This window comes from Octodon degus, unplaced genomic scaffold, assembly GCF_000260255.1.
Source record: "Octodon degus isolate 3935 unplaced genomic scaffold, OctDeg1.0 scaffold00025, whole genome shotgun sequence".
NCBI classification, from domain to species: Eukaryota; Metazoa; Chordata; class Mammalia; order Rodentia; family Octodontidae; genus Octodon; species Octodon degus.
The window spans coordinates 8,402,493-8,417,176 of record NW_004524601.1 but is presented as its reverse complement, the minus strand read 5'-3'; the positions used below and the strand labels follow the sequence as shown (position 1 = coordinate 8,417,176).

Here is a 14,684-nt window from a genome sequence, read left to right as displayed (position 1 = left end):
AGAACCGTGGATTGAACTCAGGCCCTTGTGCTTGCCGGGGAAGCACTTACTCCACTGAGCCATCTCCCCGGCCCCCTAGTTAATTTGTTAATCAACATAAGTCAATGGATTGAGATAAAGATTTGTTTCTAATTACTTGGTTCAAAAAAAAAAAAAAAAAAAAAACCAACTAAGCTATTTGTTTAAAACATTCTATATGCTGTTGTCAGAAAAAACGTTGAAAACACGAGGACCAGGGAGACGTAGTAAGAGCTATTTCTTTAACTTTTCCTTCATAAAGCATCTGCTAAAGTTGAGTTAAATCTTGCTAGAAAAAAAATACTTGTAGCTAGGTGCAGCAGTGTATGCCTGTATCGTAAAGGCTGAGGCAGAGACCTTCTAAGATTATGAGTTCAAGACCAGCCTGGACGATGCAGCAAGACTCTCTCCAAAAAGCAAAGAAATGGAAAGACGGCCTTCTGACATAGACAACATACTTCCCCAGAACATGTCCATGTGTGCTTCTGACTTATGAGAATGAATGTCGCCTCTCCCTCAATTTCCAACCAAAAGCTCACATAAATGACCTGCTTATTGAAAGTAGCATTTGAAAATGTAACAAGGAAGTGCTTGCCGGGCAAGTGCAAGGGCCTGGATTCAATTCCAGGTTCCGCAAAAAAAAAAAAAAAAAAAAGAAAATGTAACAAGGACAGAACCCATAAAAAGTATGGAAGGGGAACCAATGCGTGTTTGGTTCTGTGGAACTAGTTCAGGCCATGACTGTATTCCTTGTCAGCACATTCTGGGTTGTTCCTCTGTGTGGCTGGAAGGGTGGAACAGGGGCGACTGTGGGGGAGGGAGGAGAAGCAGAGTTCACTGTGCCCGGCAGCACCGCAAGGCAGGTGCTGGGGTACCCGGCGGAGGCCGCTGTGGGGGGAGCAGAGAGAAGCACTTGCTGCATGTCTCTCAGGGCACAAGCTCTTTCATCACATGCAACTTTATCCATTTAAATAAAGATACATTTGGTTCATTTGAGCTTTACCGTCTGCAATGATCATCGTGTCTTAGGTATGAATCCTCTGTAGCTACAAACTACACCAGATAAACAACTGGGGTGTACTTGTTTAAACAGGGGTGGCTGTTAGGTGTTGTCGCCCACAGACCTGCAGGGACAATGGACTTCTAGGAAGCTTCTAGGTAGGTAGTGTGTGCTACCGAGCAAGATGTGTTTATTAGAAGCTGTGAGGGACTTTGGGTCTGATGCCGTCCCCAAGGTAACACTGGCCACTTGAGGAGTACTGCCCTGTGGTGGGGGAAGGTGTGGTGAGCCAGGATGAGCAGCCTGTGCTGTCACCGCCCACAATCGCTATGTATTGTGCTCCAAGAGTATCTACAGTTGCATGGTATATAACACTTGGGTGTGCAAGGCACGGGCATTTCACAGTTGTGTGTGTGTGTGTGTGTGTGCGCATGCCGTATGGAGAGGCAGAGAATGCAAGCAGCGTTGCTGACCACCCCTGCAAGGAGAACACTGAGCAGCTCTCCACAGCATTCACCTCTCGGCTGCCCCGTTTCTAGCCCGTGCACCTTGAGGTGGAGGCGCGCACGCGGTACCTGCACGATGGCTCCTGCATGGTGGTGGAGTGCTCGCACTTGCCGTGCATGCAGAAGCCGTTGTAGTGCTCCGGACAAGGTATGTGGTGTTCTCTGGCACTTTCTTCTAATTTGTTAGCATTCTCTGCGAACAGATAAAAGGGAGCAGCCTCTGTAAATGCTTTCTTAGCCTGGGAAGATCAACCAGTCCATTAAGAAGCAAAGCTACGGCAGACAAAGTTATCAGAAGGGCAAAAGAACTGAAAGGCTGCGCCTCAGACGCAGGAGAGAGAAGGTGCTGAGAGACAGATGTTGTCTTCACAACCGCGCTTAGAGATGAAGCCGCAGGACTACCTGGAGCATTCTGTGCTTTCATGCGATTCCCTACGTCTTTAATAGCGATGTTTCCAGGAGTTAGCAGGCAGTTTTAATTTTCCCTGTGTACAGACCATACATTGGTCATAAAATAATCCAAGAAGAAATATTCTATTTTTAAAATTTCAAAGCACACTCTAATGTTCCTAAGAGTCAGCTGCTGCAATCCTTGGTGCTTTCTCAGTGTGAGAGCTTCAAAGCTAAAATGTGGCCGCATCAACTGTCACACGGACACTTTCAAAGCCCAATGCAAATTCCAACGAACGCATTTTTTCAGGTTTTTTAAATCTACTGTGAACACGATTTTTATAAGCATCCATACATTCTTTATTGCCAAAATAAAGCTATGGAAAGAACAAATGTCATTTCAGAATTACTTAAGTAGCTATTCATACAGCACATACTGAATGCTATAAGCGTATTTTAACATGCGATATTTGGCCAGTATTAACAATGTGAAATTCAAACTTCTAATGCAAAGCTTATTTTCTAAAATGAACCCTTCCCCTTGTCATTAGTAAGTTTTTTTCTCAGGTTTTAATAAAGGTAAATATTATTCCTGGCCTTGCTTGTAGAGATATGTTTATTTCACATCTGTAATGTCGACTGTGTTTTCTTGACTCTTTATATCTTCATTTTGTAATACAGTTTTGTCTTTTTAAAGTGTCTCCTATAACTTGAGTCTGCCACTCTAAAATTTCTGAGAAGTATCAATATCTTGGTCCCAGTCTAAAGACAGTATTCAAAACCTAAGTAGTTGGCCAGCAGTAATAAAAAGTAACAATTACTGTTTATGAAATAGATTCTTCCCACATAGAAGTATAGTATTTATGGAGTGTGCCCTTATATCTTAAAATTAATTTTCATAAGTAGTCATGGATGACGACCATATTCATCAGGAACAAACATACCTCTGGTATGAGTGAATCAGTATTAGTTGTCTTCAGGCAGAGGTGTAAAACACACATATGTATACATTTTAAGAAGGATGGGTTTGGGGTCAGCCAAATAGCTCAGTGGATTAAAGCGCCTGTAAGCAGGTTCAGGGGCTGGGGTTCAATCCCCGGGGCTGCCATGCTGGCCCTGCCCCTGGGGTGCACTGAGATGGCATTTGAGATTGGGTGTGGTGGCACGTGCCTGTAAGCCCAGCTCTTGGGAGGCTGTAAAGAGGAGGATCACTATGAGTCCAATCTAGTAGTGAGACCCTGAACACCTTATAGACCCTTCCCTAAAATAAAAAAAAAAAAAAGATAAAAAAGAATAGATGGTTCTCACCTTGCTGGGACAAATACCCAACATTCAAAATGAGTGAAAGTTTATTTGGCTCACAGTTGCTGGAGGTTTTAAGACACTGGAGGAGAGGCTGGGGCGCTGCTGTGTCCAGGATGACCCTCTCCACATCTCCAAGAAAGCACAAGCTAGCCAGTTTAACGGTTTGCACCTCTGACCTCGCCCCATTGGCCCCACCCCAGTCCTCTGGCCCCGGGGGCCTCTCAAGCCACTCATTGCTCTTCCAACTGTGTCTGCCCCATAACTTACATGAGGCTTTGGGGGGACAGATGGCATCTGCAAGTCATTAAAGTTTGAAATATTTTTTTAAAATTTACTAATTTATTTATTTGGTGCAGGGTCTCACTGCACAACTTGGACTCATAGTGACCCTCCTGTCTCAGTCTCCCCAGTGCTGGGATTACAGGCATGTGCCACCACACCCAGTTTCAGTGGTTGGCACGGCACGGGACCAGCATGGCATGCAGTACCAAGGATTGAATCCAGGTCCTCGCACTTGCTAGTAGGTGTTTAGACCACTGAGCTATCTCTTGGGCCTTGAAATAAACTGTTAAAGCATAATATGGGGAGCTATTGAATACTGTGATTTTTCAAGTTACATACCCAGATTTATAAAGGATTTACAACATGATGTTTAAATTTATAAATTCTTATTTATCTCATAGTACAGGTGACTTCTTAGCCATTCATTTGTTCTCCTGGATGTCTTCAGTTAGGGTAGTTGGCAATTTTTTGCCTTAAAATACTTCAACAATTACCATTAAAGTGAACAAACTGCTTCTAAAAGGAATACTGTGAGTACCTAGTAAGTTCTCTATTGAGTCTTTTCTCCTCAATTCTTTCAGGTTATTTTTGAATTTTGTGCATGGTGTTTTGGTAGCAAATCACAGGCATGGTGTGAACACCACAAGTGAAGCAGATATTCTGGGGTACAATTTCCAACACGGGGCAATCTGACCAAAGTGGAAGCAAGGTAAGTGCGACATTTTGCAGTGGCTTGTGGTCCTTCCTGGCCCGTTGTGAGGACTGTGCCCAGGAGGCAGTGGGCTCGCGGTCCCACCGCTGATGTGCAGCAGCGCTGACTGACTGTGGACCCTCTTCCCACAGCAGAGGACTCCACACTTCTGTCCTGTGTCTGCGCTTCAGTGCTTCCGTGCCCACCGACACACAGGGGAGGTCATCTTTTCATCTGAGCAGCTTCTAAGCACACCTTATTAGGGCTGTCTTTCTTTCTTCAGGAGATCGAGAACCTTCTTAACTCCAAATCCATTTCTTTGGCTCCATTTGGTTTTGGTCTTGGGACCTCACCTCACCCGGGCTGTCTCCCTCTCTCTCTGAGCTGTATCCACAATTATGCACTTAAGTCGGGGGCAGAATCAGAGCTCACCCGAACGAGGCTGCTCACTGCCTTAGTGCAGTAGGGGCTGGACTCTCAGAGAGGTTATTACCCAGGCAGTGGTCACGTGGCACAGAACAGCTTCCATCATAGAATCTGGTAATGAGTTTACACTGTTTCTTATGAGCTTGGAGTGCTCTGTTATGCTGCTCATTCGATACTGACAAATAGGAAAGCACAAATATTGAAAATAAATGAGGAGAAGAAATGATCCCTGGGCAAGGAAATGAGGAACCATCAATATATGTCAGCAAATTTATAGTCAATCCAACCAAGTAAACCGGTTGATTGAAAACCTGAATATATAACCACTTCTAGTAATGCAATAGACATACCTTCGAAATGAGATTTAAGTATATTAAGAAAAGTAGAAACCTACAAATCTAATATCCCAAACAAATATGTGTATGGACCGTGGTAATCTGGAAATTTATATTAAACAATAATAAAGCATTTTTAGAAATTTAAAATTATATAAAAATGATACTTGGGAATTCTGTACTTTTCCTGCAGAGCCTGGTAACTTGGCTATTGATTTCTTTGTCCTCCATTGAAGAAGAGGTTTAATGTAAAGGGCTGTGTTCCCTCTTCTGGAGGCCTACTGGTGATGGTAGAAACTCTTCACATCTCTGTTTAAAATCCTCAACCAGTTTTCTGTTTAAGTGTTTGCAGATGGTTTTCTGTGAGAAAGGGCTGGACCCTTTTGAGACAGCTTCTAGGATCTCCAGTGCTGCAACAGGGCCACACCGCCAGTGCTGGTCTGTGCTTGGCAAGAGCTCTGAAGTGGGCTGTTCAACAGCACAGACACACGCAGTGTTTCTACCCTCCAGCTTGCAGGGTGAGAGACAGTAAAGCCAGAGATGGAGGGATGGCCGGTGGCGAGGCCTTGCCTTACAGCACAGGAAGCGGGAGGATCATGGCAGCTCAGGCTTGACACAGCGCAGAGTGGGGTGTGTGTGTGTGTGTGTGTGTGTGTGTGTGTGTGTGTACACGCGTGTATTTACCATTGCCCATGCTTGCTTTTCTCCTCAAATGCAAGAAACACAATATTTAGAGAATTAATCTATCAGAGCAACTGATTATGGAACAAAGCATACACAGGACTATGAAATCAGAGTAAAACAACCTTTATCTCTAAACAAGTTGAGTTTCCTTTGGACAAGGATTAGAATTTGGCCAAGAAGTTTTAAAAGTCAAATGATGTCATCTATAGAAGTACTCTTCTAGGGGTGTGTGTCCTGGGAAGGAACTAAACTGGCAAACGTCAGGTGTCGGGCACAGAGACAGATGAAACTACCACACGATTAGCATCTGGCGTTATTAAGCATTTTCCCAGTCAACCCATTTCTCTTGCACAGATGCGCTGCTGTCTAGTCCTAAAATAATCTGACTCCCCTCAGCCTACAAATGGTGAATGGCTTTGACAGTCCTGCATGAATACGGTGCCCATCTGACAGTCATATATTTCATTTGAATCGATTGGATCTGAATTGTTGAGTGTAGTCCTCCAGGAGAGGCAAAGGGCAGCCTCCTGCGGCCCACTGAGTTTGGGAATTTGTAAAATCACACTGACAAGAACATGCAACTTCCTAGGCTGGAAGTCCATCTCTGTCCATTGTCCGTCATAATCTAGAAGGACCTGTGGGGGGCTTGAAGGCCATTTTTTTCCCAGAGACTCCTACCTTGCTTTCACTGGGCCTTTGTTTCAAATGTATACATATCCTTACAGTCACTGACCCCCCCCGATGGATTAAAAGATCTTGTAGAAGAACAAATATCAAGTCCACAGAGATACCTCAGGGAGGCAGATTTCTACTGTGTGTTTTGAAGCAACTGGTGCTGTGCAGTAGAGCAAGACAGGGAGCTCCTAGTGGTATTGGAAAGGAGCTGGATTCACATTTCTTCCAGGTACACTGGGAGTGGTACTGTGCGGTAGAGGTTAGATTATTTCAGACTCTAGGTGCTTTAAGATCTTAATGTAGTATCTATTTCTATATTAATATTTGATTATACTACATTACTAATAAGCATTTACTATAAAATACTAGTTTTGATTAGCGGGACAGTGACGGTGAACCTTTTAGAGATGAAATCCCAACCTGGAATCTGAAGCCCACTATCTACTGCACAGTGACACCATGACAATTACATCTGAATGTTGAAGTATTTGTTTAGAAAAAAAAACACCTCATACATTGTTATCTTTTGCCCTGAAACAAAACCAAACAGCATGTATGCCATACATTGGTCACCACTAGTCTAGGAGAAGGAAGAGATACACACACACACAATCATATATACATACGTGTCACAAAAGAAATCATCTTGGCCTTAATCGTGGGAACAGTTTCCTGTTTAAAGGGGTGTACAGTATCTTACTTTTTTCCACGTGCATAATTCATACATTCCAGCCTAAAGAGATCTTTGCGGTATATCATCTTCCTTTTGGGAATGATATACTTTGCGGATCCAAAATTCAAATTTAACATCATCCTCTGGTTCATGATCTTGTTTTGTGGGCATACAACATGCGCTCTTCTTTTCTAGAAAACTAAACATTTCAGTGCTGTGTACATTTATACACCACTGCTGTTTATCACATTTACTGACAGGAAAGGGAAATTTCACCCTTGAAGTGCTTCCACACCTGCACCTATTGTGATGACTTGAGTCTATTGTGTACTTGATACTGCTGTATCCCCAAAGCAATTTGCGAGTAATTTCATCTAACCAACTAGAAACAGAAAAGTATCTTACTCTTTCTCCATTATATTGACATCATACCCAGGACAGAAATAGCTTACAAATGTGAAGTGAAGTCATGACGGGCCTGTTGTGACCACAGTTGGCCTTGGAGAGCGTGCAGATTTCCTAGGCTTTCCTGTACCTCAGGAACAAATGCATGGGGTGGCCAAGAAGCGTCACCTCTAGCTTGAAGTTTTGTTTTTTTAAATCAGAAAAGCATTCCTATCGAATGGGCTCTGAATACAGTGCAAGGAAAACGCTCGTGACATCACAGATTCCAGTCGCCTTACCTGCTGTTGTTGTGTCTTCAAGGTACGGCTGCGAAGATCAGAGTCTCTTCTGTGTTAAGCCTCTAGGACAGACACTGAATGAACAGTGCTAGCCAGAGCGACAGGCTGGCGCTAGGGACACTTAGGCCTTTAAGGACACAATCAGCACTCGCTCTGTGAAGAGCAGTGATCTAGCCATAATATTCCTGGATATTTAGTCTTGGTTAAACATTTAGGCAAAATAACTTCAAGGGGAACTCAGGCTTCAAAGGCGCTGAACTCACGGCTCGTGCAAGGTCAACCTTTGCCTGCGTTTTCAGGATAATTGTGCAGCTTGGATCTAGAATGTGCCATGGCTTGGGAATTATATATTCTTTACTCCTATTGTTTAAATATAGTTTAATTTTCTATTTTATTGTCATATTCTGTAGGGACTTAAAGTTTAATATATCAATACTTTATGAAAAATACCTTTTCCATGTTATGCCTATGATGTTTAATACTCAGACAGATAGTGAGGTTAAGCTCAACAGCCTAGGTTGTACAGTAATAACAATAAGCCTCTCTTCTGGAGGGTTAACAACCTAAGTTTGCAGACCAAAAATTAGAGAAAAAGGAGGGCCACAAGGAAAGTCAACAATTTGGCCCTAGCTTTCCAAGGTCAATTAAGACTCAGGACATATGAGAACTTGCACTGTAACATCATATAACTTGGTAGTGTCCCAAATTTTCTGATCAAGGAGATTATGGGGCCAAAGAGGAAAGTGATCAATGATGTAGAGTGTGCCTAAGGAGAGTCACATGGAGAGAAAACACTCTCTCAGGCTTTCACAGACAGCAAATTGGCCAAGCAATGGCCGTCACTCATCTATGTGGCTGACACAAAGGATCTACAATGTGAGGTACAGGGTCTCACGACAAATCCTGAGGGGATTTGACTGACCTTATCAGATCCAAAAGCTACAATTCTAGTTACATAGGTTGCGCTTTATCTTGGTCTTAACCATCCTGCAGAAAAGTATAAAAATGAAGTACAAGAAATAAAGCCATGTTGTTATGTTGAGCTGTAGGGGACTCAGGTCAACAGTTTCTGACATTGCCAGTCAAGTGGAAGACCCAGTACTATTATGGACTTCTGGACTATTTTGGAATATTTTGCTGAGTTCACACACCTATAATATTTAAATGATGGAACTCAACAAGAAAAAGGGGATACAGATGAATGTCCATTTTGTATCTGGGTATTCAAAATGGTTAGGATAGATATATAGCTACATTCTCTTAATTCAAGGAATAGAGGGATTTATTCTAATTGTGTTTGTAAATAGGATATCCTGTCTGCATCTTGTACAGCAAATAGCCACCAGGAAGGCAGTCTGCAATGTGTTAATTATTGGAACTGTCCTACCAATTTGATTTGAAACTTTCTCATTGCTATTTCTCAATAAAATTATGGAAAAAAACGGGCTGGATGAGAATACAGAGACTTCTTCCTAATACGAACTGTGAAAAGTGACTGCAATACCACTTGTAAACATTCTTACAGGGCACACTGCAAATAAGCCAATGTTCATGGTACTACATTCTCAGACAAGGACACGATGGCAGTTTGTGGAACTGTTTGAATTTAAATTGGAAAAAGGACCATTACCTGAACTAAAAGTAGTACTTCGGGAAACTGGGCGAGTGAAGCGCAAAGGTACTAGGTGATTATTTGTACGGTCATTTATTATCTCGGTGTCTAACGCATTTACATAGGTGGACACTGAAAATTCTGTGAAGCCTCCAGGGGGAAATTTGTACGCGATGCTGTAACCCGCGACACCCAAACGCAAGCATCAGAGTTCAAGGATAGCTTATATGGAGTTAGTTAAGAAATTAAAAATATTAGTTTCGTTTACTACCACGACCCAACTATGCACACCCTTAGCCGTTTGCTTTACTTTCTGGCCTGGACGTCTTGCCTGGCGTCAGATGGCAGAGTGCCAAGACACCACAGACGCCATGGGGGGCCTTTACTGTTTCCTCCAGCACTTCAGCCTTAGCCACCAGCCTCTGAGCGCCCAGCATGCGTGAACCTCTGAGAAGGTTAGAGTAGTCAGACTGAAGGCTTTATCACTGCTGAATTTTATGGGGCTTCTGAGGGCTTTGACAAGGCTTCCGGAAATGCCAGGCCTTGCGAAGAGGTAGGGTCTACAGCTCCCAGCCTCCTGGCAGCCAGAGCTGCAGCTGCCCCAAGTGCATCGAGACCCTTCAGTAAGGCTGCAGCATCTCTTACTTCAAATAAAAAAGGAGAAGACATTTGTCTTTTGAGAACACTGCCCCTCCCTTTGTCCTGAGCTATGCCTCTGCATTTCTGGTCAAATTTGTTGCTTAGCACTGAATCTGGACGTCCTTTCTTAATGAGCTTCTTTGGTGGCGACTGTGAAAATGACACCAAGTGAAAGCAAAAAGAAGTCATGCATTCGGATGCCATCCGCATTAGCTCCGAGCTGTGGGCGGTGGCTGTTTTCCTCTGCCGAGGCTGCACACGCAGAAAGGGGTGAGTACTAAGATTAGCCTTAGCCGTGGTCTATTTGCTTTTCTCTGTGAGCGGAGGTTATGGGCCTGCAGCAGAGAGCAAGAGGCGCATTCTGGGGCATTCAGGGGGACATAACAGAAGCTTGAGTGTGAGTACAGAGAGAGGACTCAGCTCCAGGCAGTGGTTTATGATACGGCGCTGCTGGAACAGCGTGGCAAGTCCTGAGCATGACGTCTGGTGTGCTCTATTTATCGTCTCCCAGAAGCTTCTCTTCTAAACACAGCCAAGAAAAGACTCTTGACATAAGACGGTAACAAATACACCTATAACTCCTTGACAGTCCATCCCCAACAGGGCCGTCACTGTGTTAATACAGAACGTGACAAAAATGTATTCTTTGCAACACTTTCTTGAGGTAGATGTATAAAGTTTCCATTTTGTATAGATCAGGAAACTCAAGTGCTAGTACGTTAAATTTTTTGTCTTGAGAGTTTACCCAACTGATAAACAGAAGTGAAGCTGAAGTCAGGGCTTTCTACGCAACTGGCAGACCACGCAGCTAAGAAGTCACTAAAACAGAGACAACATCTGGCTCCAGGTTTATCTATTGTGTTCCCTTTAAAGACACGAGCCTCTCTGTCCTGCCTCGACCCTGTGCTGGTCTGAAAGCCGTGTTTTCTTCTTTACCCAGAGAGGCCTCTGTTCGGGGCACGGATCCTAGCGCTCCAGGCTCCCCCAAGGGCTCTACGCTCCATCCTGTCAGAGACACTGGTACGACTGAGGTCAACGGGAACATCTGCGACGCTAACTAGGGTGCTACATTCTCAGACCACAACCGTCCCAACCTCTCAGTAATGTCTGCTTTTTTTTACAGTCCTCTCTGGGGGTCCTGGAGTCTCTCTCTCCCCTCTCCTCTCCTCTCTTCCTTTCTCCTGTTTTTCTTTTCTTTTGCTTGTTCTCTTACTGTAGGCTGCTGTTTCCTATTGAGTCGTAAATGTTCATGTTTTTCTAAGGTCCTCCTGTTTTGAGGCTAGGCACTCCTGCCGAGAGGAGGCTCTTTCTCACCAGGGCTTCTGGCCTCACCTGTTCCATGAACAAGTTAACTTAGTGAGCCAAAGTAACTTTCACAGGTAATCATACCTGCCTCTCTATCTGGGGTTCCGTGTCCCCAGGCCTGGGACACAGCACACTCTCTTTTTGCTTTCTTCCCTATTTTCTTCTCCTAAGCATCTCCATCCACTCACTGACCGAAACCACAAATCAGAATTTCACTTTCAACTCCAATTGAGTAAATAAATCAAGTTCTGTGATTTTTTTGTTCTCTCTCTCTCTCTCTTTTTTTTTTTTTTTCTCTCTCTCTCTTGCTCTTCCGGTCCTTGAGCATGTCTGACAGGTGCTATAGACAATTATATTAAAATTAGCATATTATTTAACAAGCTTTATGGATATCATTCAGATAAACATAAACTTCTTTTTTTTTTTTTTGGTACCAGAAATGGAACTCAGGTCCTTGAGCTTGTCAGGCAGGTGCTGTGGCACTGAGCTATATCCCCAGCCCTATACTTCTTAAATACTCCCCACTCCAGTCCTCTGATACTTTTTCTCTCCTCACTGAAATCATACCGTCACTACTCAGCAACTCAGCATTGTCCTCTCCACGCCTTCGCTCCCCATGATTTCTTACCCTAGATCTTGAGCTTTCTACCTACAACAATCTTTCTAGAAGAAATATCTGAGTGCAAACTACCTGCTCTTTTTTTTTAGTTTGATTTTATAAAAATGAAAAGTTATGGAAAAAAGTAATAAAGTAAAAATGCGAAAGTTGCAAAGCATTTATATCATGTCCCAAAGCCAGGGTTTGTTTCAGCTTTTTTTTTTTTTTTTTTCTTTTCCACATCCCTCTGTTCGGTAGTAAACGCCTCCCTGTTAAGCAGCAGGTCGCAAGCTCTTTCTCATTGCTGCTTCAGCGAATCAAATTTTAAGGATACAGTGAAGTCTGTTCAGAACCTGCCTGCTGGCTTGGGAGATAGCTTGGCAGTCTAAACACCTGCCCGGCAAGCACAAGGACCTGGGTTCAACCCCCAGAATCACATGCCCTGTCAGCGCCAGAACCCAGGGCATGGCGGCACATCCCTGTAAACCCAGCGCCTGGGAGGCCGAGATAGGAGGATCGGGCTAAATAGCGAGACCCTGTACAAAATAAATAAATAAATAAATAAATAAATAAATAAATAAAAAAATAAAAGAGCCTGCCCTCAGCGCCTTCTCCCCAGCCAACATGGTTCCCCTGCACCCCTCTTCCCCAGCGCACCCTGGGAAGCTCCTCTGCCCCTTGGGATTTGCAGCGCACCCCCTGCTACTCCCCTTCAGGCCCAGGGCCTTCTGAGCTGCTCTCTGCACCCTCCCTCATGCTTTGCGCAGGGACTCTTGATGCATTTGCGTGTGGATTATTTTTGCGAGGTGAAACCAGGGCCTTTGCTCCGAGCTACATTCCCAGTCATCTCTTTCTTTCTTGCTTTGATACAGGGTTTCACTGTGTTCCTGAATGGCTGAGGCTGGGCTTGGCTTTGGGATCCTCCCGCTCTGGCCTTCCACTGTGTCCCAGGCTGAGGCCTCCACGCCTGAGAACACATCCGGTTTGCGCATGTCCTGCTGGAGTTCGCACTTAGCACAGAAAGACAAACACGATGAATGTATAGCTTTTCTGCTACAGCCTCTTCCCACAGGTTTTCCCAATTACATGTCTGTTCAGCGTGAAGGAGGGGCCAGAAAAATATCCGGAAATCCTATCAGTCAGAAAAGGACCTACAAGGCCTTGCAGGGTGGCGCTGGTGCGTCAGGAAATGAGGGAAGGGGCAGTGAGAACCCGCCTAAGGAAGACAGATGGCTGCAGGGTGCGGTGACAGACCCTGTGGAAATGGATCCACGGAGGGGCTTCTTGTAGGCTAACGGAGACAGAGCAGATTATCTAGCTTAAAAATAATATCTTCTGTTAACCATGGAAGGGCGACTCTAAAATGGAAGATTTATAACCATGCTTATTTCAAGATTGAGGACTATGGGAACTTGAGTTCTCCTAAGTGGATAAATTGACATAATTATGCAGGCCAGACTCCACAAATCTCTCAGGACTGGCGATCCTGAATTTGTAGATCTTGATTTGGCCATTCATATTGTGTCTGTGGTATTGTCCAGAAGTAAGAAAGGTTGTATTTTTCCAGGACAATAAGGAAGAAAACTAGCATATACATTTCAAAGTCGAAATGAGTGTTATAAATTACTACAATATTTTTCTTCAGTGTTCTGTGTTTGAATCCAAAAATACTTTTACTGTTACACTTAAAATAATTTAGGAGGCAGATGACAAACATCAGAACTGCATGCAGGAATCTGCGTGATGAAGCTGCCGTGAGCAAGGCTGGCTTCAGCTCGCTCTCCACGAGAGCGCTCCACACCACCTGGAGCACTCTCGTGGCTCCTCAAGCCAAGGAACGAAGGCGCAACTTCTGCTCCTCGACAGGCTTTCATGAGCAGTCTCCAGAGTGCCTAAGATCCTGGTAGAAATGTGTGTGCATCTCTACGGAAACTGCGTTGGAACTGAGCTGGAAAAAAAAGTGAACGGAAACAAAACCTTCATAAAGTGAGAGGTAAAAGGATGTTGAACAGCAAGGTTTCGTATTATTTTGATGGAATCTTAAATTTAAGGTTTAACTCTAAAGATTAGTAAACTAGTCTAGAAAGGCTATCTGAGCAGTTCCTTATTGTCTATATGTCACAGACTCTTAGAAGACAATCTTGCTGCTGTAAGCATCTCTCACATGTGTGTGTTAGTGTGTTTTATATGAACAGAGTTATGTGTTTCCTTATAGTATGAATGGTCAACAAATACATGAAACAATGCTCGACATCGCTGGTCTAAGAGAAATGCAAATGAAAACAACATGGAGATTCCATCTTACTCCAGAAAGAATGGCTGTCATCAAGAAAGCCAATCGTGACAAGTATTAGGGAGGCCTTCAGCAAAGGGGAGCCCTACCCCACTGTTGGGCATGTAAATAGCACAACCACTCTGGAAGTCAGTACGAAGAGTCTCAAAAAAGCTGAAAACAGAAATTCCATTCAACTCACTATTCCCCTTCTGAGCATCTTTTTGAAAGTGTTAAAGACCTACCACAGTGACAGGCACAGACTCATGTCGGTCTGGAAGTGACCTATGTGTCCACCAGTGGACGAATGGATACCAATGTGGCGCTTATGCCCTCGACTACACACTCTTTTAGGTCAGAAGGTGGTGTTTGCTGTGCTATCTCTGGGACTTAGAACATGCGCTGGCATGTCACACAGTGGGTGTTCCCTACATAACATGAATAAATGACTGAGCCCGATAGGCCTAGGAGAGCTATTTCCAAGCTGCCTGTACCTTGGTGTTCTGGCTCTGAGAAACGTATCGTTGCTTAGCTGTGTCCCTCAAAGGGCCGGGTGATGCGTAGCGCTCACAAAGCGCTTCTGTGGTGTG

General features: G+C 44.0%; 1 protein-coding gene across 1 annotated transcript in view; it reads right to left on the bottom strand.

Moving 5' to 3' along the window:
* Tmeff2 (transmembrane protein with EGF like and two follistatin like domains 2) overlaps window positions 1-14,684 on the bottom strand; it is a 251,043-nt gene that overhangs the window by 4,735 nt on the left and 231,624 nt on the right. Inside the window, exon 8 of the mRNA XM_004628614.2 lies at window positions 1,594-1,717. Within this exon, the coding sequence (XP_004628671.1) occupies window positions 1,594-1,717 (124 nt within the window). The remainder of the gene's footprint in view (window positions 1-1,593; window positions 1,718-14,684) is intronic.